Raw genomic sequence first — 26,894 nt, 5'->3', positions numbered from 1 at the left:
GGAAATGCTAACTGGGGCATGGCACAATCTAATTCTCTGCCATCTGACATAGTCATCACTGATGGAAGTGAAACACTGCAGTCACACAAAAATCTCCCCTGTAAGATCCCAATATCTTGATCATTAATCATATTCCCGAACATGTCACTAGTCACACTTGGATAATGCTCGGCACCCATTACACTCCGGTGTCTTCATGTCACATAAGTGCTAGGCAATGACCATCTCCAACAAGAGAGAATCTAATCATCTCCCCTTGACGTGCAATGGCATCAGCATCACTGTATCCCACACTATCAACATCCTAGGGGTTACCATTGACCAGAAACTGAACTGAACCAGCTTTATAAATACTGTGGTGACAAGAGCAGGTCAGAGGCTGGGAATTCTGTGGAGAGTAACTGACCTCCTGACTCCCCAAAGCCTGTCCACCATCTACAAGGCACAAGTCAGGAATGTGATGGAATACTCTCCACTTGCCTGGATGAGTGCAGCTCCAACAATACTCAAGAAGCTCAACACCATTTCAGAACAAAGCAGTTTGATTGATTGGCACCCCATCCACCAACTTAAATCTTCACTCCCCCACCACCGATGCACAGCAACAGCAGTGTGTACTATAAACAAGATGCACTGCAGCAACTTTAGTTCTTCCCTGAGATCAGCATGGGTCTAAAGTCCTTGCAGCAAGGATCCTTCGACAGCACCTTCCAAACCCACGGGAAGGAATTTTACAGACCCTTCTGCTGATGGGATTTTCTGGTCCTGCTGAAGTCAATGGTCTTTTGAATGGTTTGCTGTATTTTACAGTCCCACCAACACCCCCCCCACCCCCCCGCCCACCCTACCACAACAGGGCAGTAAAACTGCACCCATGATCTTTACCACCTAGAGGGACAAGGGTAGCAGATGCATCACCACCTGCAAGTTCCCCTTCAAGCCACACACCATCCTGACTTGGAATTATATGCTGTTCCCTTACTGTTGCTGGTTCAATAGCAATCACACTCTGATACATGCTTGTTAACAATCACACTCCAGTACACGCTCATTAACAACCACACTCTGGTATATGCTCGATAACAATCATACTCTGGTACATGCTTGATAACAATCACATTCTGGTACACACTCAATAACAATCACACTCTGGTACACGCTCAATAACAATCACACCCTGGTACATACTTGATAACAACCACACTCTGGTACACTCTCAATAACAATTACACTATGGTATATGCTCAATAATAATCACACTCTGGTATACGCTCGATAACAATTACACTCTTACACACTTGATATCAATTGCATTCCAGTACACGTTCAGTAACGATCACACTCTGGTACACGCTCGACAACAATCACACTCTGGTACATCCATAACAATCACACACAAGTACACATTCAATAATAATCACGCTCTGGTACACGCTCATTAACAATCACACTCTGGTACACATTCAAGAACAACCACGCTCTGGTACACACTCAATAACAATCACACTCTGGTACATGCTTGATAACAGTCACACTCTGGTACACGCTTGTTAATAATCACATTATGGTGCACACTCGATAATAATCACTCTCTGGTACACACTCAATAACAATCACACTTTGGTACACGCTTGATAACAATGGGCTGCAGAATATGAGAAGTCTTAGACACTCCTGGCAATCTGGATGACCACATCTACAGGAAGTGCCACCGGTTTAACCAGCATAAGCACCGGGTTCTGGAGCTTAAGCGTCGGCTGGTGGCACAGCAGTGCACCCGCGAGGCCGAGAGTTACGTGGATTGCACGTTTTAGATGTAATAACGCTGCAGGTTAAGGAATTGCAGTCAGAGAAGGAATGGGTGACCATCAGTCAGAAGAAGGGTAGCAGGCAGGTAGTCATGAAAGCCCCATAGTGCATCTCACTCAAGAACAGTTTATCTGTGTTGGAAAACGGTGAGAGTGACGGTTCCTCTGGGGAATGCAGCCAGAACCCAGCTGCATAAAGGGTGAGGGTAAAGAGAGGAAGAGCAACAGTGGTAGAAGACTCAAAAGTGAGGGGTACACACAAGCAATTCTGCAGCCACAGACGTGACTCCAGGATGCTGCGTTACCTCCCTGGGGCCAGGGTCAAGGATGTCACTGAACACCTGCAGGGCACACCGAAAGGGAAGGGCGAACAGTCAGAGATCATGGTTCACATTGGTACTAACGACATAGGTGGAAAGGGGGATGAGGTCCTGAAACAAGAATTTAGGGAGCTATGTAGCAGATTGAAAAGCAGGACCTCAAAGGCCACGTGCTGGTGAGTAGAGGAATGGGTGGATAGAGCAGATGAATGTGTGACTGAAGAGTTGGTGCAGGAGGGAAGGATTTAGATTGCTGGATCACTGGGTCCGTTTCTGGGAAAAGTGGGACCTGTACAAGTCCGACGGGTTGCACCTGAACTGGAACAGGGCCAACATCCTTGCCGGGGGTTTGCTAGTGCTGTTGGTGGGGGTTTAAACTAATTTGGCAGGGGGATGGGATATGGAGTGGAGGTATAGTAGGGGGTGATTTACAGACAAGTATAGAAGAAAAACCATGTCAGTCTGGAAGGCAGAGCATATATAGTCAAGCTAAGGCACAAGGGAGCAGGGCAAGGCTGGATGGCATTTATTTTAGTGCAAGGAGTCTTGCGAGTAAGGCAGATGAGTTGAGGGTGTTGATTAACACATGGGGATATGATATCATTGCTATCATGGAGACATTGTTGAGGGAGGGGCAGGACTGGCAGCTCAATATTCCGGGGTATAGAATCTGCAGGCGAGACCTGGGGGGGGGCATGTAAAAAAGGAGGTGGTGTTGCAATATTGATCAAGGAGTCAATTACTGCAAGGAGGGGGGATGATATCTTAGAAGGTTCTTCAAATGAAGCCATATGGATAGGACTTAAAAATAAAAAGGGGGCAATCATATTGCTGGGAGTGTACTATAGATCCCAAACAGTCAGGGACAGATAGAAGGGCAGATATGTAGGCAAATCTCAGAGAGGAAAAGCAATAGTGGTAGGAGACTCAATAGTGAGGGATACAGACAGGCGTTTCTGCGGCCACAGGTGTGAATCCAGGATGGTGTGTTACCTCCCTGGGACTAGGGTCAAGGATGTCACTGAATGGCTACAGGGCATTCTGAAGGGGGAGGGCGAACAGTCAGAGATCGTGGTTTACATTGATACCAACGACATAGGTAGAAAGAGAGATGAGGTCCTGCAACAAGAATTTAGGGAGCTAGGTAGCAGATTGAAAAGCAGAACCTCAAAGGCCAGGGGCTAGTGAGTTAAGGAATAGGTGGATAGAGCAGATGAATGCGTGGCTGAAGAGTTGGTGCAGGAGGGAGAGCTTTGGATTCCTGGATCACTGGGTCTGTTTCTGGGGAAGGTGGGGACCTGTACAAGTCTGATGGGTTGCGCTTGAACTGGAACAGGACCGACATCTTTGCGGGGCGGGGGGGGTTTGCAAGTGCTGTTGGCGTAAAAATAATAGGGTAATAATAGTAGGGGGTTTCAACTTCCCCAATATTAACTGGGATACACAATGCATGAAAGGCTTAGAGGGGACGGAATTCTTAAAGTGTATCTAGGAGAGCTTTTTAAGTTAGCACGTAGAAAGTCCTACAAGAGAGGGGTCGGTGTTGGACCTAGTTTTAGGGAATGAAGCCAGGCAAGAGGTAGAAGTGTAAGTGGGGGAGCATTTTGGTGATAGTGGCCATAACTCAGTAAGATTTAAGGTAGTTATGGAAAAGACAAAGATGGACTGCAAAATAAAGGTTCTGAATTGGGGGAAGGCCAATTTTAATATGATAAGACAGGATCTGGCCAAAGTGGAGTGGGAGCAGCTGCTTGTAGGAAAAACTACATCAGAGCAGTGGGAATCATTCAAAAAGAAAATAGTGAGAATGCAGGGCCAGCATGTTCCCGTAAAGGTGAAGGGTAGGACCAACAAGTCCAGAGAACCCTGGATGTCGAGGAATGTACAGGATTGGATAAGGAAAAAAAGGGAAGCTTATGGTAGACACCGAGGACTCAAAACAGTGGAAGCTGTAGAAGAGGATAAAAAATGCAGGGGGTTAGTTCAAAAAGAAATTAGGAGAGCAAAGAGGCGGCATGAAAAAACACTGGTGGGTAAAATAAAGGAAAATCCAAAGGCATTTTATAAGTATTTTAGGGACAAGAGGATAACCAGGGAAAGAGTAGGCCCCATTAGGGACCAAAGTGGCAATCTGTGTGAGGAGCTGGAAGACGTAGGTGAGGTTTTAAATGAGTACTTTGCATCTGTATTCACTATAGAGAAGGACGATGTAGGTATAGAAATCAGGTAGGGAGACTGTGATATACTTGAACAAATTAGTATTGAAAGGGAGGAGGTATTAGTGGTTTTAGCATGCCTAAAAGTGGATAAATCCCCAGGCCCAGGTGAGATGTATCCCAGGCTGCTGTGGGAGGCAAGGGAGGAGATTGCAGGGGCCCTGACATTAGTTTTCAAATCCTCTTTGGCCACAAGAGAAGTGCCAGAGGACTGGGTGACAGCTAACGTGATACCATTGTTCAAGAAGGGTGGTAGGGATAAACCCAGGAACTATAGGCCAGTGAGTCTAACATCAGTGGTAGGGAAACTTTCGGAAAAAATTCTGAGGGTCAGAATTAATCTCCACTTGGAGGGGCAAGTATTAATTAAGGATAGTCAGCATGGCTTTGTCAGGGAGAGATCATGTCTACAAATTTGATTGAATTTTTCAAGGAGGTGGCTTGGTATGTAGATGAGGGTAGTGCAGTTGATGTAGTCCAAATGGACTTCAGCAAGGCTTTTGACAGGGTCTCAGATGGGAGACTGATCAAGAAGGTAAGAGCCCATGGGATCCAAGACAAATTGGCAAATTGGATCCAAAATTGGTTTAATGGCAGGAGGCAGAGGGTGATGGTCGAAGGCTGTTTTTGTGAATGGAAGCCTGTGACCAGTGGCCTACTGCAGAGTTCGCTGCTGTGTCCCTTGCAGTTTGTGGTGTAAATTAATGATCTAGAAATGAATGTAGAGGTATGATCAGTAAGTTCACAGATGACATGAAAATTAGTGGTGTGGTAAATAGCGAGGAGGAAAGCCTTAGACTACATGGCGATATAGATGGGTTGGTCAGATGAGCAGAACAGCAAATGGAATTTAATACTGAAAAGTGTGAGGTGATGCATTTTGGGAGGACTAACAAGGCAAGGGAGTACACGATGAATGGTAGGACCCTAGGGAGTACAGAAGATCAGAGGGATCTTGGTGTGCATGTCCTTAGATCCCTGAAGGCAGCAGGGCAGGTCGATAAGGTGGTTAAGAAGGCGCATGGGATACTTGCCTTTACTAGTCGAGGCACTGAATACAAGAGCTATGAAGAGAGACTAGATAGGCTTGGGTTGTTTTCCTTACAGCAGAGAAAGCTGAGGGGGGACGTGATTGAGGTGTGAAAAATTATGACTGGCATAGATGGGGTAGGTAGGAAGAAACATTTCCCCTTAATGGAGGGGTCAATAACCAGGGGGCATAGATTTAAGGTAAGGGGCAGGAGGTTTAGAGGGGATTTAAGGAAAAAAAATTTCACCTGGGGGTAGAGGGTATCTGGAACTCACTGCCTGAAAGGCTGGTAGGGACAGGAACCCTCACAACATTTAAGAAATATTTTGATGAACACTTGAAACTCCATAGCATACAGGCCAAGTGCTGGAAAATGGGATTAGGATAGGGGCTTGATGACCGGTGCGGGTACAATGGGCTGTAGGGCCTCTTTCCATGCTGCAAAACTCTTATGACTCTAACCACACTCTGGTGTACACTTGATAACAATCACACTCTGGTACACGCTCAATAACAATCACACTCTGGTACCAGCTTGATATCAATCACACTCTGGTACACGCTCAATAACAATCACACTCTGGTACACGCTCAATAACAATCACACTCTGGTACACGCTCAGTAACAATCACACTCTGGTACACGCTCAATAACAATCACACTCTGGTTCATGCTCAATAACAATCACTCTCTGGTACACGTTCGATATCAATCACACTCTGGTACACGCTCAATAACAATCACACTCTGGTACACACCCGATATCAATTACACTCTCAATAATAATCACACTCTAGTACACGCTTGATAACAATCACATTCCAGTACACACTCAATGCTGATCATGCTCTGGGGCATTCTCAATAACAACTTCGACACATACTTGATTACAACCTCAACCCTTCCAGCTCCTGAGGTCTCTGCTTTTTCAGTAGAACTAAAATAAATATTTAAAGAAAAGAGAAATGAAAACAGAAAATGCTGGAAACACTTGGCAGGTCAGGTCATATCTGTGACGTGAGAGGACAGGTAAATATAAGGGCTCCAGGCCCTGCTTCAGGACTGAACACTGAAAGAGATGAGGCTTGGCCAACAATGTCTCCCTGTATACTAATGAGATGGCAATGGTTGTATTCGCTGAACTTTTGAATGGTGTCAACTATAGTTCAGTGAATATTGCTCTCACCTCTGAGTTACAGATCATGGGTGGAATTTTCTCCCCGTTGGGGGGAAGTTCAGGAGTGGTCCCTCAGTGCGCTCCCTGTGCGGGCGGGGGGGTTTCCCTAAGCCGAGACTGCACTCTTTTGCGCGTGCGTGTGAAAGAGCGCACTCATCTCCCTGAGGCTAAGCGTTGCCTCAGGGAGATTGGCTCCAAATATAAAAATGATAAAAATAGAAAAATAAAATTTCCCTGACATAGCCCCTCGTGTGACACTGTCACATGAGTTGGGACATATCCATCACTTTTAGTTAAGCATTTATTAAATTTTTAAAAACCTACATGAAACCTCATCCCGTCCGTGGATGAGGTTTCATGCTTTCTCTAAAGCCCGCCAGGGCTCCCGGCCTGCCCGCCAACCTTAAGGTTGGACGCGCAGATCCATTAACGATGTTAATAAGTTTGTCAATGGCCTCAGTAGGCCGTTGGCAGGTTGCTGGGCGCACAGCTGATTTGGCTGAGCCCCCACCGGCCTGAAAATTGAAATGACGCAGGGTGACATCGGGAGTTCTGCCCAACGTCATCCCGCGTCATTTTATGCATCGGCGAGCGGGCCCCACCCCCGCTCACCGCTGACCGGGAAATCCTGCCCCATGGGTTCAAGACCCACTCCACAGACTGTTAGGCAGTCCAATCAGGTCTCTTTCATCAGCCCATAACTTAAGCTCCCTATTTCTGTTATCTCCTCCAGTCCCACAACCCTCTGAAATATCTGAAATTCTGGTCTCATGATCATCCTGATTTTAATTGCTCCCCTACTGTTTCTTTAACAAAAGTACACTTTATTCATATAATTTATAGAAATACATTATATAACAGTTCAAATTTAACATTACATGAAGTGCAATACAGATCAGTTTCTTTTAACACTAATGTAATTGTTGGCTGTCTCTTGATTCAAGGATGACATCTACTTAGGGTCATGCATTTCTATCATGGGTCTTCTGGTGACTGAACGGGTCGATTCTCGACTCACAGATCTTTGAACACATGGGGCAGGATGGTTTCCCAAGGTAGTGGGATCTGGAGTGCAGAATTTGCTTCCCTTTCTTTCCTTCTCTGCCGCTGCTCTGCCTCATCATTAAGATGTTGTGACTCAAAGTGTGAGGCAGCTTGATGGACAAGTTGTCGCCATTCTGAATAGTTGGTAGTAAGCTCCTCCCAGTCATTAAGGTAAAGACGCTGCACTTGAAGGAGAGCTTCAGAGTGTCTTTGTAGTGTTTTCTTTGTCCTCCCCTGAAACATTGGCCATTTAAGATTTTGAGAAAATAGGACCTTGCGGGGTGGGAGAGATGCTTTTCAGCCATCCAGACACAGTGCTCAGTCCATCAAAGTTGATTTTGCAGAAGTCTTGCCTGAATAATTGTGGAGTTGGCTTGAAGAAGGACATTAGCATTTGTTTGACGGTCCTCCCATTGAATCCGAACTGTGTTTCGGAGGCATTGCTGGTGGAATTTCTCTAATGCACTTATGTGTCACTGGTACACGATCCAGGTCTCACTGCAGTACAGGAGTGTGGTGACAACAACTACTTTGTACACTAGGATTTTTGTTGACTTGCGCAGATCTTTGTTGTCACTCGCTGCTGTAGTTTGTAAACGGCTGAGCTGGTGCAACTGATCCGGTGTTGGGTCTCCTTGTCAGTGGTGGCCTTTTGAGAAAGGTGGCTGCCAAGGTATTGGAACGGCTTAACATATTCCAGAGTCTCTCCTTTAATACATATGGGGGCTGGAATATTTAGCTGACCAGGTGTGGATTGAATGAAAAAACAAAAACAGAATTACCTGGAAAAACTCAGCAGGTCTGGCAGCATCGGTGGAGAAGAAAAGAGTCGACGTTTCGAGTCCTCACGACCCTTCAACAGAACTGAATTGAACAGAATTGAATGAGTTTCATTTCAGCAACATTCAAAGACAGGCCAAGTTTCTTGTATGCAGGATTGAAGAGACCGAGAGTGGTTTCCAAATCTGGTGCAAAATGGGCAACGACACTGCAGTCATACACAAACTGTAGATTATGTATGTTCATAGTGGTCAGTCTAGTTTTGGCACGGAGGCAACTGAAGTTAAAGAGTTTTCCATCAAGGTGGTATTTAATACTGACATCAGAAGGCAGTTGCTCTTTTCTGAGGTGAATAGCCACTGTCAGGTGGATTGTAAATAGTATGGGGGCTATCACACCTAAGCTTCACCCGGTCCAGATTTTGAAGGTGTCTGTTTCAGATCTCCCACTCAAGACAGCTGCAGTTATATCACCATGAAGCAGATGAGGGATTGTGATGAAGTTTCTTGGACATTCAAATCTTTTGAACGCAATCCACAGAGCCTCACGATTTACTGAGTCAAATGCTTTGGTCAGGTTGATGAATGCATTGAAGGTGTTGTTCTCAACACTTTTCTTGGATTTGTCTGGCAATAATGACCATGTCGGAGGTTCCTCTGGAAGGTCTAAAGTCACACTGTGTCTCTGGGAGGATTTTCTCAGCCACAGGAAGTACGTGATTCAGGAGAATGTGCATCAGGATTTTCCCTGCTATGGACAAGAGGGAAATACTTCGATAGTTACCACAGTGTGATTTATCTCCCTTCTTGAAGATAGTTACAATTGTTGCGAGGTATACATGAGGTGCCTCACTACATTTGCCATTACAGGTTTTATCTACAATGTACATTTACATTTCAAGTCAAACATTTCCTGATGCATACAACCTGAGGGGTTTTATAAAAGTTCCAGTCCTTTGGTGTATTATGGAAGTAGGGCTTTACACAATGGCCCTTCCCCATTGAGCCTTTGTGGTGGCTGCCCCAAGATTTAGTGCTTGCCTCAGCACATATTGGAATGTGCTAGTCTGCAACATTTGGTAATTAACAGCTTTTTAAACTGGAATACCAGCAAGATTTGGGCAGCCCAAAAGTATTTTCCACCAAGTTGATGGTCTTCCAACAGCAGTTGATTTTTATATTGGTGTGTATCCGCGGGAACAGCCCGAAGAGCTCCTGTTTACTGAGTTGCTTGAGAAAAACCACTGCATCTGCTTTGCAAAGGCACATTAAGAGGGGTGACAGCCTCTTACTCTTCACAGCTGCCTTGAGGGCAGCGTGTGGAGGCGGTGAGACTCTGGATGTGCAGGAAAGATCTGATGGGGAGGGCCCTTCTCACCACTAGCCAAGCTACGTCTTGATTCTTGTTTGAAAGTTTTGACAATGAGACATTCTGCTAGCTAACTTTGACAGTCTGCTCAGGGAGCCATCCAACAGGATCCACCATCTGCTTTATCCACAGGACCTCAAGGGTGTTATGTGTGGCCATTGCCTGATAGACTTGTAGTCAAGGGTGTTTTTCTGCACAAGTTTTTCCACGAGGTACAGGTGGTCTAACTGAATGGAACAGTGTTAAAGTTGCCACACCCATCCTTCACAAACTCAGCATGTAGTGCTGGTGTCTGCATTTGGTGCTTGCATATTGAGTGTTTACGCAGTTTGATGCAGTCGCACAGAAAGGTGGCCATCAGGATGAGGGCAATGTTGGATATGTTTCTTCCTCCTTTATCCAGAGGATTGTACAATTGTGTCCCTTGGCACAGTCCATTTTCGATTTCCAGATAAAGCGAAGTTGGCTTGGGTGACCGCCATGGTGCATGGGTATGGGCCAGACTAGAGCCACACTCGCCCACTGGTGGCCGAGCCTTCAGTCGCCTAGACTCCAAACTCTGAAATACCCTCCCTACACCTGTCCATCTCTCTAACGCATTTTCCTCCTTTCAGGACACTCATCAAAGCCTACCTCTTTGGCCAAGCTTTTGGTCATCCGGCCTGATATCCCCTAATGTGGCTTGGTGACATATTTTGTTCTGTAATGCTCCTGTGAGGCTCCTTGGGATGTATTATTATGTTAAAGGTGTTATATAAATATAAATTGTTGTTGTAACACTTCAGGGCAGTACCGAGGGAGCAGTGAAATGTTGAAGGTGCCTTCTTTCAGATGTAACATTAAACTGAGTCTCCATCTGCCTTCTCAGATAGACATAAATGATCCCATGTGCAATTTCAAAGGTGAGTATGGAGTTTTCCCTGGTGTCCTGGTCAATATTGCAGTGTTCAAATTTGCTGCCACATTTTCTACACTATAACAGGTAGGAGGGGGCTCCAAGGAGTTGCTAATAGTATCAACTTGATTTAGATGAGGAATGTATGAAAGAGTCTGTCCATTCTAATTGAGTAAAAGAAAGATGTGCATTTACATAGCACCTTTTATGGCCACAGGATGCCCCAAAATGCTTCATAGTTAATAAAGTACTTTTGAAGTATAGACATTGTTGCAATGTAGGAAATTTGCACACAGCAAGCTCCTAAAACAGCAACGTAATGATGATCAGATAATCTATTTGTCTAGTTAGTTATACACAGAAGTGAAATATCCTTTTCTCTCCAATGAGACACAACTAATGGTAGAGTAAGAGAGAGTGGCCCAATGTGTCTGTACCTGCGTGTTTTCTTGCTTTCTCTTCCCTGTCTCTCATTGCTGTATGGTCCTTTCCTCTGTCTCTCTCTCTCTCTCCTTTCCCTCCTCTGTCTCAATGCCTGTTGACTCTTCATTTGTCGATTCTTCCTGTAGAAATTCCCAGCCTCTTCTGAGCCAGATCTGTCATATTGTACTCTGCACATATCATCCAGCATTGGAAATGTGTTCAGGGAACAGCCAAGAGACTGACGGTGCAGTGCACTTTCTCAATAACTGAGTCAATTCAAACTTAAATTAACCATTTAAGGGCTTCACCTTCAGCAGGAAGTCTACTCATTGTCCACATCAATTATCTAAACATTGATTTCAAAATTCTCTTTCACATTTGCAAATGCTTCCATTACGTTACCCTCCCTTCTTATTACCCCAGTCTCTCAGCTCATTTACTCAGCATTTTACCTGTCCTGGGGGTGTTTGATGGGACAGTGTAGAGGGAGCTTTACTTTGTATCTAACCCATGTTGTACTTGCCCTGGGGCTGTTTAATAGAACAGTGCAGAGGGAGATTTATTTGGTATCTAGCCTGGGGTGGGGACAGGTTTGTGCTGACAATGAGTGGCAAAGGTCTGGAAATAAGATTTGGATAAGTCTTGGCTAGGTTTAGCCTGCTTGGATTGGCTCCTCCCAGCCTAAACATTTTTTCTCAATTAGAGGAATGAGGAATGAGTTTGAAGTCATTCAAAACCTCAGAATGAGCAATTTACTCAATAGACCCAGAATACAGCTAAACACTACCCACTCAACCCAGATCAGAGGGCCCGTGATCAGCCAGCTTTGCTGAGGCTCTTCAATCAGGGTCTCAATCCATAAAGAAGCCCTTAGTGGGTGGAATCATCCCAGATTTGCACAAAGTGCAATAGCGGGTGGGAAAAAAATCGTTTCACCCGCCGGCCACAATGAAGGGTTTTCACGCCCATTCCCGGACTCATAATTATGCAGCCGCAGGAAACATGCCGTCTTGCTGTTAGGCAGCCTCCTATTTGCCCGCCACACTGTTATCTCGCCGCTTCCTCACACAGGGCACCACATTTAAACTGCAGCCGTGCGTACACTTCTCAATGCTTGCAGCCCAGGACTGCTCCAGTGATGACGTGGCCCAAAAGCCAAGAAGAATGCAGCCCCTCGATTCAGTGACACATCCCTGGGATGTCTTCTAGACGCCGTGGAGGCCTGCCTGTGGGGGGCCACTCTGGCCGTGGGAGGCCCATCAACATTCCGTCAGTGGCAGAGGCGGTCAGTGCTAATGCTGCACACAAGAGGTTGGCCATCCAGTGCCACTGGACTGGATACTGGTCTAAATCTTAATAAAGAGGCCACAACTGGAGTATTGTGTGCAGTTCTGGTCACCATATTACAGGAAGGATGTAATAGCTCTGGAGAGAGTGCAGAGGAGGTTTACAAGAATGTTGCCAGGGTTAGAAAAGTGTAGCTACGAGCAGAGATTGGATAGGTTGGGGTTATTTTCCTTGGAACAAAGAAGGCTGAGAGGTGACTTGATTGAGGTGTACAAAATTATGAGGGGAATAGATAGAGCGGACAGGTTAAAATTGTTTCCCTTGATGGAGAATTCTAGAACCAGGGGACATAGATTCAAGATAAGTGGCAGAAGGTGTAGGGGGAACATGAGGAAGAACTTTTTTACGCAGAGGGTAGTGGGTGTCTGGAATTCGCTGTCCAAATTGGTGGTAGAGGCAGAAACTTTAAACTCTTTTAAAAAGTACCTGGATCTGCACCTAAAGTGCTGTAAGCTGCAGGGCTATGGGCCGGGTGCAGGAAGGTGGGATTAGAAAGGGCACCTGGGTGTCCTCGGGCTGGCATGGACAAGATGGGCCGAATGGCCTCCTTCTGTGCTGTAACTTTTCTATGGTTCTAAGACAATGCAAGGGGCTGTGAGCGAGTGTGAGAGACCAGTGACTGCACCATGGCCGCCTTTCACAAGGGAATGGTACAACTTGCTCAGTTGGCCAATTGCTCTGCTGGACCCTAAAACGTACATTAATTTGCAGTCTGTGCCCTACGGGTGAAAAGTTCTGGAGCATTTGGTGGCACTTTCATGGTTTTGCGTTGCTTAAGTGAGCAGAAAAGCTTCAGAGGCCCGACTCCAAGCATGTCAATGGAGTTGCAGCTGAACGGTCTCAGCTGCAGAAGAATGCTCACTTATGACAAACTTTTCAATTGCGTGGCCACTTCCCTCACTCCCCACTCCCTCCAGCCCACCCCGGGCATGTGTTTGAGTATTTCCTTCAGTCTGTGCTGCCTTGACCTCCACAACACCACCCTCCAACCTGACCCACACTGAGTCCTTGCCCTGGCATTGCACTAGAAGCCAGCCGGGAGAAAGTAACTGCCCTGTGCCCCTCGTGAATGCACGGTGCCTCTTCCTTGATGTCCTATGGGTGATGCTTGCGGGCACTGCAAAAAAGTTCTACCTCATGTCCCCCCTACACTGTGCGCACTCACCTCCGGGTTCCCTCGATGTTCAGGTTGCCAGATGCATGTCTTTTAAAGACAGCTGTGAAGCACGCCATTCTGAAATCATGCCGACGTGGGCGGTAAATTTGTGGGGGGATGATTCCAATGAGCAGGTCTTATAATTAGTTGCAAATGTATAAAAATAACGTTCCCGAAATGCGGCGATGGGAAACGTGGCACACCATTGATGGGTGGAGTGGACAATCGCAAACTGGTTTCACGTTGGCACAAAACCAATTTTTGGCCTTCTCACCATATTGTTCCCCCTCCCACCCGCCATGATGCCCGACGCCAACGGAGCTGAAAATATCCGGCCCAGGGGTTGAGGCAGGGATCTTTTGTTCCGGATGGTTCTGCCACATCAAGCAGTGCAGATAATACCAGTATCCTCAGCAGTAATATACTGTGTCAACTCTGACTACCCTCTCAGAGGCCTGCTTCTGTATCTAGCCCACATTATGAAACAAGAATGCTTATTCTCTGACAGTGTGGTGAATGCAGCAGCACTTAGACCTAGCCCCTTAGCCCAACACTGACAATCAGTCCTGGGCTGCTCTCAATGTGAGGCATCACTGTTGTCCTGAGTCGACCACCTACCTTTCACTTTCAGGTAGTGTCCCCCAAACCGATACGCCTCGAAGTTCAGGGTTAGAGGTGTATAGGAATGGTCCAAGAAAACCTCCACCTGGTTCAACTCAATGCCATTCCTCTCGAACACCGGCAACAGTGCCTCCCTGCAAATGAAAAACATATATTTCAGGAATGGAATGAAAAACCTACTGTGGCAATTCATTTACAGGTAGCGCTCAATGGTCTATGAGTGCATTGCATTCGATCTGTGCTACCCAGGTTGGCCTGACCTATTTTACTTTATGTTATGCCCTACAAAGATATCTGATAACCAACATAATGAGAAACCTCAAAATAACAGCAGCAGCTGGAGCAGACCACCGGAAACACAGGGGCAGGGCGCCCAGAATCGCTGTGCCAAGTGGTGCTCGGGTAGTGTCCCAGATAACCCTTGAATGCAACACCGAGGCAGAGCCCCCAAAAAGACTGTGGCACGGTCCCTGAAAACACTGGGGCAGGGCCCCCGTTAACACTGGAACAGAGCTCTTCATAACACTGGGGCAGGGACCCCGTTAACACTTGGTCAAGAGCACCATAACAGTGGGACAGGGCCCCAGTTAACACTGGGGCAGGGACCCCATAACACTGGGACAGAGCCCTTGATAACACTAGGTCAGGGCCCCCGTTAACACTGGGGCAGGGGCCCCGATAACACTGAGGCAAGGCCTCCGATAACACTGGGACAGGGCCCCCGATAACACTGGGACAGGGCCCCGATTACACTGGGGCAGAACCCCCGATATCACTGGGGCAGAAACCTCGATAACGCTGGGGCAGGGCCCCCAATAACACTGGGACAGGGCCCCCGATAACACTGGGACAGGGCCCTTAAAAAAGCTGGGACAGGGCCCCAATAACACTAGTTCAAGGCCCCCATTAACACTTGGGCAGGGCCCCCAATAACACTGGGGCAGGGCCCCTGATAACACGTGGCAGGGCCCCTGATAACACGTGGCAGGGCCCCCGATAACACTGGGACAGGGCCCCCGATAACACTGGGACAGGGCCCCCGATAACACTGGGGCAGAACCCCCGATAACACTGGGGCAGAACCCTCGATAATGCTGGGGCAGGGCCCCCAATAACACTGGGACAGGGCCCCCGATAACACTGGGACAGGGCCCCCGATAACACTGGGACATGGCCCCCGATAGCACTGGGACAGGGCCCCCGATAGCACTGGGACAGGGCCCCCGATAACACTGGGACAGGGCCCCCGATAACACTGGGACAGGGCCGCCGATAACACTGGGACAGGGCCCCCGATAACACTGGGACAGAACCCCCGATAACACACGGCAGGGCCCCCGATAACACTGGGACAGGGCCCCCAATAACACTGGGACATGGCCCCCAATAACACTGGGACAGGGCCCCCCGATAACACTGGGACAGAACCCTGATAACACTGGGGTAGGACGCGTGATAACACTGGGGCTGGGCCCCCGTTAACACTGGGACTGGGCCCTGGATTACACTGAGGAATGGTCCCCAATAACACTGGGGAAGGGTCCCTGATAACACTGGGGCAGGGCTCCCGATAACACTGGGACAGGGCCCCTGTTAACACCGGGACAGAAACCCTGATAACACTAGGGCAGGGCCCCCAATAACACAGGGACAGAACCCTCGATAACACTGGAACAGGGCTCCTGATAACACGGGGCAGGGCCCATGTTAACACTGAGGCAGAGCCTGTGATAACACTGGGACAGGGCCGCTGATAACACGAGGGAGGGCCCCGGATAACACTGGGACAGGGCTGCTGATAACACAAGGGAGGGTCCTGGATAAAACTGGGACAGGGCCCCCAATAACAGCGGGACAGTGCCACCGATAACACTGGGACAGTGCCCCTGATAACACTGGGACAAGGCCCCTGAAAATACTGGGACAGTGCCCCTGATAACACTGGGACAAGGCCCCTGAAAATACTGGGGCAGGGCCCCCGATAACACTGGGGCAGGGCCATGATAACACTGCAGCAGAACCTCCGAAAATACTAGGGCAGGGCCCCCGATAACACTGGGGCAGGGCCCCTGATAACACTGGGGCAGAGACCCCAATAACACTTGGGCAGGGCCCTGGATAAAACTGGGGACAGGCCCTGATAACACTAGGGCACGGTCCCCAATAACACTGGGGCAGGGCCCCAAAAAGACCGGGACAGGGCCCACGAATAAACTGTGGCAGAGCCCCTGATAACACTGGGAAAGAACCCCTGATAATGCTGGGGCAGAAGCCCAGATAAAACTAGGGCAGGGCCCACGATAACACTGGGACAGAAACTCTGATAACACTAGAACAGAACCCCTGATTAGACTGGAACAGGGCCCGTCTTAACACGGGGCAGGGCCCATGTTAACACTGGGGCAGAGCCCCCGATAACACTGGGGCAGGACCCTGGATAAAACTGGGGAAAGGCCCTGATAACACTAGGGCATGGTCCCCGTTAACACTGGGGCAGGGCCTGTGATAACACTGGGATAGAACCCCCGGTTAACAATGGGACAGGGCCCCCGATAACACCGGGACAGTGCCCCCGATAACACTGGGACAGGGCCCCTGAGAACACTGGGGCAGAACCTCAGATAACACTGGAGCAGGGATCCCAATAATACTGGGACAGGGCCCCTGATAACACTGGGACAGGGTCCCGATAACACCGGGTCAGGGCCCCGATAACACTGGGACAGGGCCCCGATAACACTGGGACAGGGCCCCGATAACACCAGGTCAGGGCCCCGATAACACTGGGACAGGGCCCCGATAACACCGGGTCAGGGCCCCGATAACACTGGGACAGGGCCCCGATAACACTGGGGCAGGGTCCCGATAACACTGGGGCAGGGCCCCGATAACACCGGGGCAGGGCCCCTGAGAACACTGGGGCAGGGCCCCTGAGAACACTGGGGCAGAACCCCCAATAGCACTGGGCAGAACCCCAGATAATACTGGAGCAGGGACACCGATGATACTGGGACAGGGCTCCCGATAACACTAAGAAAAGGCCCCTGATAACACTGGGGCAGAACTCCAGATAATACTAGAGCAAGACCCCCAATAATTCTGGGACAGGACCCCCATTAACGCTGCTGAAAAGGCCTGGCTAACACTGGGGCAGGGTCCCCAATAACACCGGGGCAGGGTCCCCAATAACACCGGGGCAGGGCCCCCGATGACAGTGGGCAGGGCCCCCGATAACACTGGGGCAGGGCCCCCGATAACACTGGGACAGAACCCCCGATAACACCGGGGCAGGGCCCCCGATAACACTGGGACAGAACCCCCGATAACACCGGGGCAGGGCCCCCGATAACACTGCGGCGGAACCCCCGATAACACTGGGGCAGGGCCCCGATCACACCGGGGCAGGGCCCCGATCACACTGGGGCAGGGACCCCGATAATACTGGGGTAGGTCCCCCGATATCACCAGGGCAGGATCCCCGATAACAGTGGGGCAGGTCCCCCGATAATACTTGGATTGGGTGCCCAATAATACCGGGGCAGAGCACCCGATAAAACGGGACGGGGCCTGTGATAACAGTGGGAGAGGGCCCCTGATAACACTGGGGCAGGGCGCCTGATAATACTGGAGGAAGGGCCCCCAATAACACTGGGACAGGGCTCCCGATAACACTGGGACATGACATGATAATACTGGAGGAAGGCCCCCGATAACACAGGGGCAGGACCCCCAATAACACTTGGAGAAGGCCGCTGATAACACTGGAACAGAATCCCCAATAACACGGGGCAGGGCCCCAGATAACACTACGGCGGAACCCCCGATAACACTGGGGCAGGGTCCCCGATAACACTCGGGCAGGGTCCCCGATAACACTGGGACAGGGCCCCCTATGGTATTTGGATTGGGTACCCAATAATACCGCGGCAGAGCACCCGATAAAACGGGAAAGGGCCTGTGATAACAGTGGGAGAGGGCCCCCGATAATACTGGGGCAGGGCCCCCAATAACACTGGGGCAGGGCCCCCAATAACATTGGGGCAGAGCCCCAGATAACACAGGGGCGGGGTCCCCAATAACACCGGGGAAGGGCCCCGATAACACTGGGGCAGGGCCCCCGATAACTCCGGGCAGGGCCCCCATTTAACACTGGGACAAGGCCCCTGCTAACACTGGGAAAAGGCCCCCAATAGCACTGGGGCAGGGCCCCGATAACAATGGGACAAGCCCCCTAGTAACACTGGGACAAGGCGCCTGATAACACTGGGGCAGAGCCCCCGATAACACTGGGACAAGGCACCTGGCAACACTGGGACAAAGGCCCTGATAACACTGGGGCAGGGCCCCCGATAACAATGGGACAGAACCCCGATAACACTGGGGCAGGGCCCGCGATAACACTGGGGCTGGGCCCCCAATAATACTGGGACAGGGCCCCCGATAACACTGGGGCAGGGCCCCGAATAATACTGCGACAAGTCCCCTGATGACACTGGGGCTAATCCCCTGAAAACACTGGGGCAGAACCCCAGCTAAAACTAGGTCAAGGCCTGCGATAACACTGGGACAGAAACCCTGATAACACCAGGGCAGGGACCCCGATAATACTGGGGCAGGGCCCCCGATAATACTGGGGCAGGGCTCCCAATAACGCTGAGAGGGCCCCGATAACACTGGGGCAGGCCACCGATAACACTGGGACAGAACCCCGATAACACTGGGACAGGGCCCCGATAACACTGGGACAGAAACCCTCGAAAACATCGGAACAGGGCCCCTGATAACACGGGGCAGGGCCCATGTTAACACTGGGGCAGGGCCTGTGATAACACTGGGACAGGGCCCCTGATAACACGAGGGAGAGTCCCGGATAACACTGGGACAGGGCCCCCGATAACACTGGGACCGTGCCCCCAATAACACTGGGACAGGGCCCCCAAGAACACTGGGACAACGCCCTTGAAAACACTGGGGCAGGGCCCCGATAACACTGCAGCAGAACCTCCGAAAACACTAGGGCAGGGACTCCGATAACACTGGGGCTGGGCCCCTGATAACACTGGAGCTGGGCACACGATAACAGTGGGGCAGGGCCCCTGATAACACTGCGGCAAGGCCCTGGTTAACACTGGGGCTGGGCCCCTGATAACACTGGGGCAGGGCACACGATAGCAACGGGGCAGGGCCCCATTAACACTGGGACAGAGTGTTTGATAACACTGGGGCAGGCCCCGATAACACTGCGACAGAGAGTGTTTGATAACACTGGGGCAAGCCCCCGATAACACTGATGCAGGGCCCGCGATAACACTGGGGCAGGCACCCAATAACACTACGACAGAGAGTGTTTGATAACACTGGGACAGAACCCCAATAACACTGGGGCAGGGCCCGCAATAATACTGGGGCAGGGCCCCCGATAACACTGGGGCAGGGCCCCCATAACACTGGTGCAGGGCCCCCGATAACACTGGGACAGGGCCCCCGATAATGCTGGGACAGGGTGCCCAATAATAACAGGTCAGGGCCCCCAATAATACCAGAGCAGAGCCCCCGATAACACTGGGGAAGGGCCCCGATACCACTGGGGAAGGGTCCTCCGTAACACTGGGCAAGGGTCCCTGATAACACTGGGGCAGTGCCCCCGATAACACTGGGACAAGGCCCCTGAAAACACTGGGGCAGGGCCCTGATAACACTGCAGCAGAACCTCCGAAAACACTAGGGCTGGGTCCCCGATAACAATGGGGACAGTACTCCCGATAACACTGGGACAGTGCCCCCGATAACACTGGGACAGGGCCCCCAAGAACACTGGGACAACGCCCCTGAAAACACTGGGGCAGGGACCTCGATAACACTGCAGCAGAACCTCCAAAAACACTAGGGCAGGGACTCCGACAACACTGGGGCAGGGCCCCTGATAACGCTGGGGCAGGGCCCCTGATAACACTGTGGCAAGGCCCTGGTTAACACTGGGGCTGGGCCCCCGATAACACTGGGGCAGGGTACACGATAACACTGGGACTGGGCCCCCGATAACACTGGGACAGGGCCCCCGATAACACTGGGACAGGGCCCCCAAGGACACTGGGACAGGGCCCCCAAGGACACTGGGACAATGCCCCGGAAAACACTGGGGCAGGGCCCCCGATAACACTGCGGCAAGGCCCTGGTTAACACTGGGGCTGGGCCCCCGATAACACTGGGGGAGTGTCCCGATAACACTGGGGCAGGGCCCGCAATAACACTGGGGCAGGGCCTGCGTTAACACTGGGGCAGGCCCCCGATAACACTGGGGCTGGGCTCCCGAGAACACTGGGACAAGGCCCCTGAAAACACTGGGGCAGGGCCCCCGATCAAACTGGGGCAGGGCCACGATAACACTGCAGCAGAAGCTCTGAAAACACTAGGGCAGGGCCCCCGATAACATTGGGGCAAGGCCCTGGTTAACACTGGGGCAGGGCCCCGTTAACACTGGGACAGAGTGTTTGATAACACTGGGGCAGGCCCCCAATAACACTGGTGCAGGTCCCCGATAACACTGCGATAGAGAGTGTTTGATAACACTGGGACAGAACCCCAATAACACTGGGGCAGGGCCCGCGATAATACTGGGGCAGGGCCCCCGTTAACACTGGGGCAGGGCCCCTGATAATACTGGGACAGGGCCCCCGATAACACTGGGACAGGGCCCCCGAAAACACTGGGACAGGGCGCCCAACAATAGCGGGGCAGGGCCCCCAACTAATACCGGAGCAGTGCCCCCGATAACACTGGGACAAGGCCCCTGAAAACACTGGGGCAGGCCCATGATAACACTGCAGCAGAACCTCCGAAAACATTAGGGCTGGGCCCCCGATAACACTGGGGCAGGGCCCCCGATAACACTGGGACAGGGCCCCCGATAACACTGGGGCAGGGCCCCCGATAACACTGGGACAGGGCCCCCGATAACACTGGGGCAGGGCCCCCGATAACACTGGGACAGGGCCCCCGATAACACTGGGACAGGGCCCCCGATAACACTGGGACAGGGCGCCCAATAATAGCGGGGCAGGGCCCCCAATAATACCGGAGCAGAGCCCCCGATAACACTGGGGAAGGGCCCCGATACCACTGGGAAAGGGTCCTCCGTAGCACTGGGTAAGGGTCCCTGGTAACACTGGGGCAGTGCCCCCGATAACACTGGGACAGGGCCTCCGAGAACACTGGGACAAGGCCCCTGAAAACACTGGGGCAGTGCCCCGATAACACTGGGGCAGGGCCATGATAACACTGCAGCAGAACCTCCGAAAACACTAGGGCAGGGCCCCCGATAACACTGGGGCAGGGCCTCCGATAACACTGGGACAGGGCCTCCGATAACACTGGGGCATGGCCTCCGATAACACTGGGGCAGGGCCCCGATAACACTGGGGCAGGGCCCCGATAACACTGGGGCAGGGCCCCCGATAACACTGGGGCAGGGCCCCGATAACACTGGGACAGGGCCCCCGATAACACTGGGACAGGGCCCCCGATAACACTGGGACAGGGCCCCCGATAACACTGGGACAGGGCCCCCGATAACACTGGGACACGGCCCCCGATAACACTGGGACAGGGCCCCCGATAACACTGGGACAGGGCCCCCGATAACACTGGGACAGGGCCCCCAAGGACACTGGGACAGGGCCCCCGATAACACTGGGACAGGGCCCCCGATAACACTGGGACAGGGCCCCCGATAACACTAGGACACGGCCCCCGATAACACTGGGACACGGCCCCCGATAACACTGGGGCAGGGCCCGCAATAACACTGGGGCAGGCCCCTGATAACACTGCGACAGAACCCCGATAACACTGGGGCTGGGCTCCCGAGAACACTGGGATAAGGCCCCTGAAAACACTGGGGCAGGGCCCCCGATCAAACTGGGGCAGGGCCACGATAACACTGCAGCAGAAGCTCTGAAAACACTAGGGCAGGGCCCCCGATAACATTGGGGCAAGGCCCTGGTTAACACTGGGGCAGGGCCCCATTAACACTGGGACAGAGTGTTTGATAACACTGGGGCAGGCCCCCAATAACACTGGTGCAGGTCCCCGATAACACTGCGATAGAGAGTGTTTGATAACACTGGGACAGAACCGCAATAACACTGGGGCAGGGCCCGCGATAATACTGGGGCAGGGCCCCTGATAATACTGGGACAGGGCCCCCGATAACACTGGGACAGGGCCCCCGAAAACACTGGGACAGGGCGCCCAACAATAGCAGGGCAGGGCCCCCAATAATACCGGAGCAGTGCCCCCGATAACACTGGGACAAGGCCCCTGAAAACACTGGGGCAGGGCCCCGATAACACTGGGGCAGGGCCATGATAACACTGCAGCAGAACCTCCGAAAACATTAGGGCTGGGCCCCCGATAACACTGGGGCAGGGCCCCCGATAACACTGGGACAGGTCCCCCGATAATACTGGGGCAGGGCCCCCGATAACACTGGGACAGGGCCCCCGATAACACTGGGACAGGGCCCCCGATAACACTGGGACAGGGCGCCCAATAATAGCGGGGCAGGGCCCCCAATAATACCGGAGCAGAGCCCCCGATAACACTGGGGAAGGGCCCCGATACCACTGGGAAAGGGTCCTCCGTAGCACTGGGCAAGGGTCCCTGGTAACACTGGGGCAGTGCCCCCGATAACACTGGGACAGGGCCTCCGAGAACACTGGGACAAGGCCCCTGAAAACACTGGGGCAGTGCCCCGATAACACTGGGGCAGGGCCATGATAACACTGCAGCAGAACCTCCGAAAACACTAGGGCAGGGCCCCCGATAACACTGGGGCAGGGCCATGATAACACTGCAGCAGAACCTCCGAAAACACTAGGGCAGGGCCCCCGATAACACTGGGGCAGGGCCTCCGATAACACTGGGACAGGGCCTCCGGTAACACTGGGGCATGGCCTCCGATAACACTGGGGCAGGGCCCCGATAACACTGGGGCTGGGCCCCGATAACACTGGGGCAGGGCCCCCGATAACACTGGGACAGGGCCCCGATAACACTGGGACAGGGCCCCCGATAACACTGGGGCAGGGCCCCCAAGGACACTGGGACAGGGCCCCTGAAAACACTGGGGCAGGGCCCCCGATAACACTGCGGCAAGGCCCTGGTTAACACTGGGGCTGGGCCCCCGATAACACTGGGGCAGTGTCCCGATAACACTGGGGCAGGGCCCGCAATAACACTGGGGCAGGGCCTGCGTTAACACTGGGGCAGGCCCCCGATAACACTGCGACAGAATCCCGATAACACTGGGGCTGGGCTCCCGAGAACACTGGGACAAGGCCCCTGAAAACACTGGGGCAGGGCCCCCGATCAAACTGGGGCAGGGCCACGATAACACTGCAGCAGAAGCTCTGAAAACACTAGGGCAGGGCCCCCGATAACATTGGGGCAAGGCCCTGGTTAACACTGGGGCAGGGCCCCGTTAACACTGGGACAGAGTGTTTGATAACACTGGGGCAGGCCCCCAATAACACTGGTGCAGGTCCCCGATAACACTGCGATAGAGAGTGTTTGATAACACTGGGACAGAACCCCAATAACACTGGGGCAGGGCCCGCGATAATACTGGGGCAGGGCACCCGTTAACACTGGGGCAGGGCCCCTGATAATACTGGGACAGGGCCCCCGATAACACTGGGACAGGGCCCCCGAAAACACTGGGACAGGGTGCCCAACAATAGCAGGGCAGGGCCCCCAATAATACCGGAGCAGTGCCCCCGATAACACTGGGACAAGGCCCCTGAAAACACTGGGGCAGGGCCCCGATAACACTGGGGCAGGGCCATGATAACACTGCAGCAGAACCTCCAAAAACATTAGGGCTGGGCCCCCGATAACACTGGGGCAGGGCCCCCGATAACACTGGGACAGGGCCCCTGATAACACTGGGACAGGGCGCCCAATAATAGCGGGGCAGGGCCCCCAATAATACCAGAGCAGAGCCCCCGATAACACTGGGGAAGGGCCCCGATACCACTGGGAAAGGGTCCTCCGTAGCACTGGGCAAGGGTCCCTGGTAACACTGGGGCAGTGCCCCCGATAACACTGGGACAGGGCCTCCGAGAACACTGGGACAAGGCCCCTGAAAACACTGGGGCAGTGCCCCGATAACACTGGGGCAGGGCCATGATAACACTGCAGCAGAACCTCCGAAAACATTAGGGCTGGGCCCCCGATAACACTGGGGCAGGGCCCCCGATAACACTGGGACAGGTCCCCCGATAATACTGGGGCAGGGCCCCCGATAACACTGGGACAGGGCCCCCGATAACACTGGGACAGGGCCCCCGATAACACTGGGACAGGGCCCCCGATAACACTGGGACAGGGCGCCCAATAATAGCGGGGCAGGGCCCCCAATAATACCGGAGCAGAGCCCCCGATAACACTGGGGAAGGGCCCCGATACCACTGGGAAAGGGTCCTCCGTAGCACTGGGCAAGGGTCCCTGGTAACACTGGGGCAGTGCCCCCGATAACACTGGGACAGGGCCTCCGAGAACACTGGGACAAGGCCCCTGAAAACACTGGGGCAGTGCCCCGATAACACTGGGGCAGGGCCATGATAACACTGCAGCAGAACCTCCGAAAACACTAGGGCAGGGCCCCCGATAACACTGGGGCAGGGCCATGATAACACTGCAGCAGAACCTCCGAAAACACTAGGGCAGGGCCCCCGATAACACTGGGGCAGGGCCTCCGATAACACTGGGACAGGGCCTCCGATAACACTGGGGCATGGCCTCCGATAACACTGGGGCAGGGCCCCGATAACACTGGGGCAGGGCCCCCGATAACACTGGGACAGGGCCCCGATAACACTGGGACAGGGCCCCCGATAACACTGGGACAGGGCCCCGATAACACTGGGGCAGGGCCCCCGATAACACTGGGACAGGGCCCCGATAACACTGGGACAGGGCCCCCGATAACACTGGGACAGGGCCCCCGATAACAATGGGGCAGGGCCCCCAAGGACACTGGGACAGGGCCCCTGAAAACACTGGGGCAGGGCCCCCGATAACACTGCGGCAAGGCCCTGGTTAACACTGGGGCTGGGCCCCCGATAACACTGGGGCAGTGTCCCGATAACACTGGGGCAGGGCCCGCAATAACACTGGGGCAGGGCCTGCGTTAACACTGGGGCAGGCCCCCGATAACACTGTGACAGAATCCCGATAACACTGGGGCTGGGCTCCCGAGAACACTGGGACAAGGCCCCTGAAAACACTGGGGCAGGGCCCCCGATCAAACTGGGGCAGGGCCACGATAACACTGCAGCAGAAGCTCTGAAAACACTAGGGCAGGGCCCCCGATAACATTGGGGCAAGGCCCTGGTTAACACTGGGGCAGGGCCCCGTTAACACTGGGACAGAGTGTTTGATAACACTGGGGCAGGCCCCCAATAACACTGGTGCAGGTCCCCGATAACACTGCGATAGAGAGTGTTTGATAACACTGGGACAGAACCCCAATAACACTGGGGCAGGGCCCGCGATAATACTGGGGCAGGGCACCCGTTAACACTGGGGCAGGGCCCCTGATAATACTGGGACAGGGCCCCCGATAACACTGGGACAGGGCCCCCGAAAACACTGGGACAGGGTGCCCAACAATAGCAGGGCAGGGCCCCCAATAATACCGGAGCAGTGCCCCCGATAACACTGGGACAAGGCCCCTGAAAACACTGGGGCAGGGCCCCGATAACACTGGGGCAGGGCCATGATAACACTGCAGCAGAACCTCCAAAAACATTAGGGCTGGGCCCCCGATAACACTGGGGCAGGGCCCCCGATAACACTGGGACAGGGCCCCCGATAATACTGGGGCAGGGCCCCCGATAACACTGGGACAGGGCCCCTGATAACACTGGGACAGGGCGCCCAATAATAGCGGGGCAGGGCCCCCAATAATACCAGAGCAGAGCCCCCGATAACACTGGGGAAGGGCCCCGATACCACTGGGAAAGGGTCCTCCGTAGCACTGGGCAAGGGTCCCTGGTAACACTGGGGCAGTGCCCCCGATAACACTGGGACAGGGCCTCCGAGAACACTGGGACAAGGCCCCTGAAAACACTGGGGCAGTGCCCCGATAACACTGGGGCAGGGCCATGATAACACTGCAGCAGAACCTCCGAAAACACTAGGGCAGGGCCCCCGATAACACTGGGGCAGGGCCTCCGATAACACTGGGACAGGGCCTCCGATAACACTGGGGCATGGCCTCCGATAACACTGGGGCATGGCCCCGATAACACTGGGGCAGGGCCCCGATAACACTGGGGCAGGGCCCCGTTAACACTGGGGCAGGGCCCCCGAAAACACTGGAATAGGGCCTGTGATAACACTGGGGCAGGGTCCTGATAACACTGGGGCCGGGCCCCCGATAGCAACGGCGCAGGGCCCCGTTAGCACTGGGACAGAGCCCTTGATGACACTGGGGCAGGGCCCCTGCTAACACTGGGCTGAACCCCCGATAACACCTTGGTGAAAGCCCCGATAACACTAGGGCAGGGTCCCTGATAACACTGGGACAGTGGACTCAATAATACTGTGGTAGATCGCCCGATAACACTGGGGCAGGGCCCCCATTAACACTGGGACTGTGCCCCCGATAACACTGGGGCAGGGCCCCCGTTAACACTGCTGTAA

The 26,894-nt window shown here is 52.9% G+C and overlaps 1 protein-coding gene across 5 annotated transcripts in view; it reads right to left on the bottom strand.

The window, feature by feature from the left end:
- Nucleotides 1–26,894, bottom strand: part of plekhg5a (pleckstrin homology domain containing, family G (with RhoGef domain) member 5a) — a 145,963-nt gene that overhangs the window by 28,671 nt on the left and 90,398 nt on the right. For all 5 annotated transcript variants that reach the window (XM_078558018.1, XM_078558019.1, XM_078558021.1 and 2 more), the window contains one exon: nucleotides 14,184–14,320. In XM_078558018.1, the coding sequence (XP_078414144.1) occupies nucleotides 14,184–14,320 (137 nt within the window). The remainder of the gene's footprint in view (nucleotides 1–14,183; nucleotides 14,321–26,894) is intronic.

This window comes from Cetorhinus maximus, chromosome 15 (assembly GCF_964194155.1).
Source record: "Cetorhinus maximus chromosome 15, sCetMax3.hap1.1, whole genome shotgun sequence".
Lineage (NCBI taxonomy): Eukaryota > Metazoa > Chordata > Chondrichthyes > Lamniformes > Cetorhinidae > Cetorhinus > Cetorhinus maximus.
Note: the sequence above shows the minus strand (reverse complement) of the source record. Positions and strands in the feature narration are given on the sequence as shown.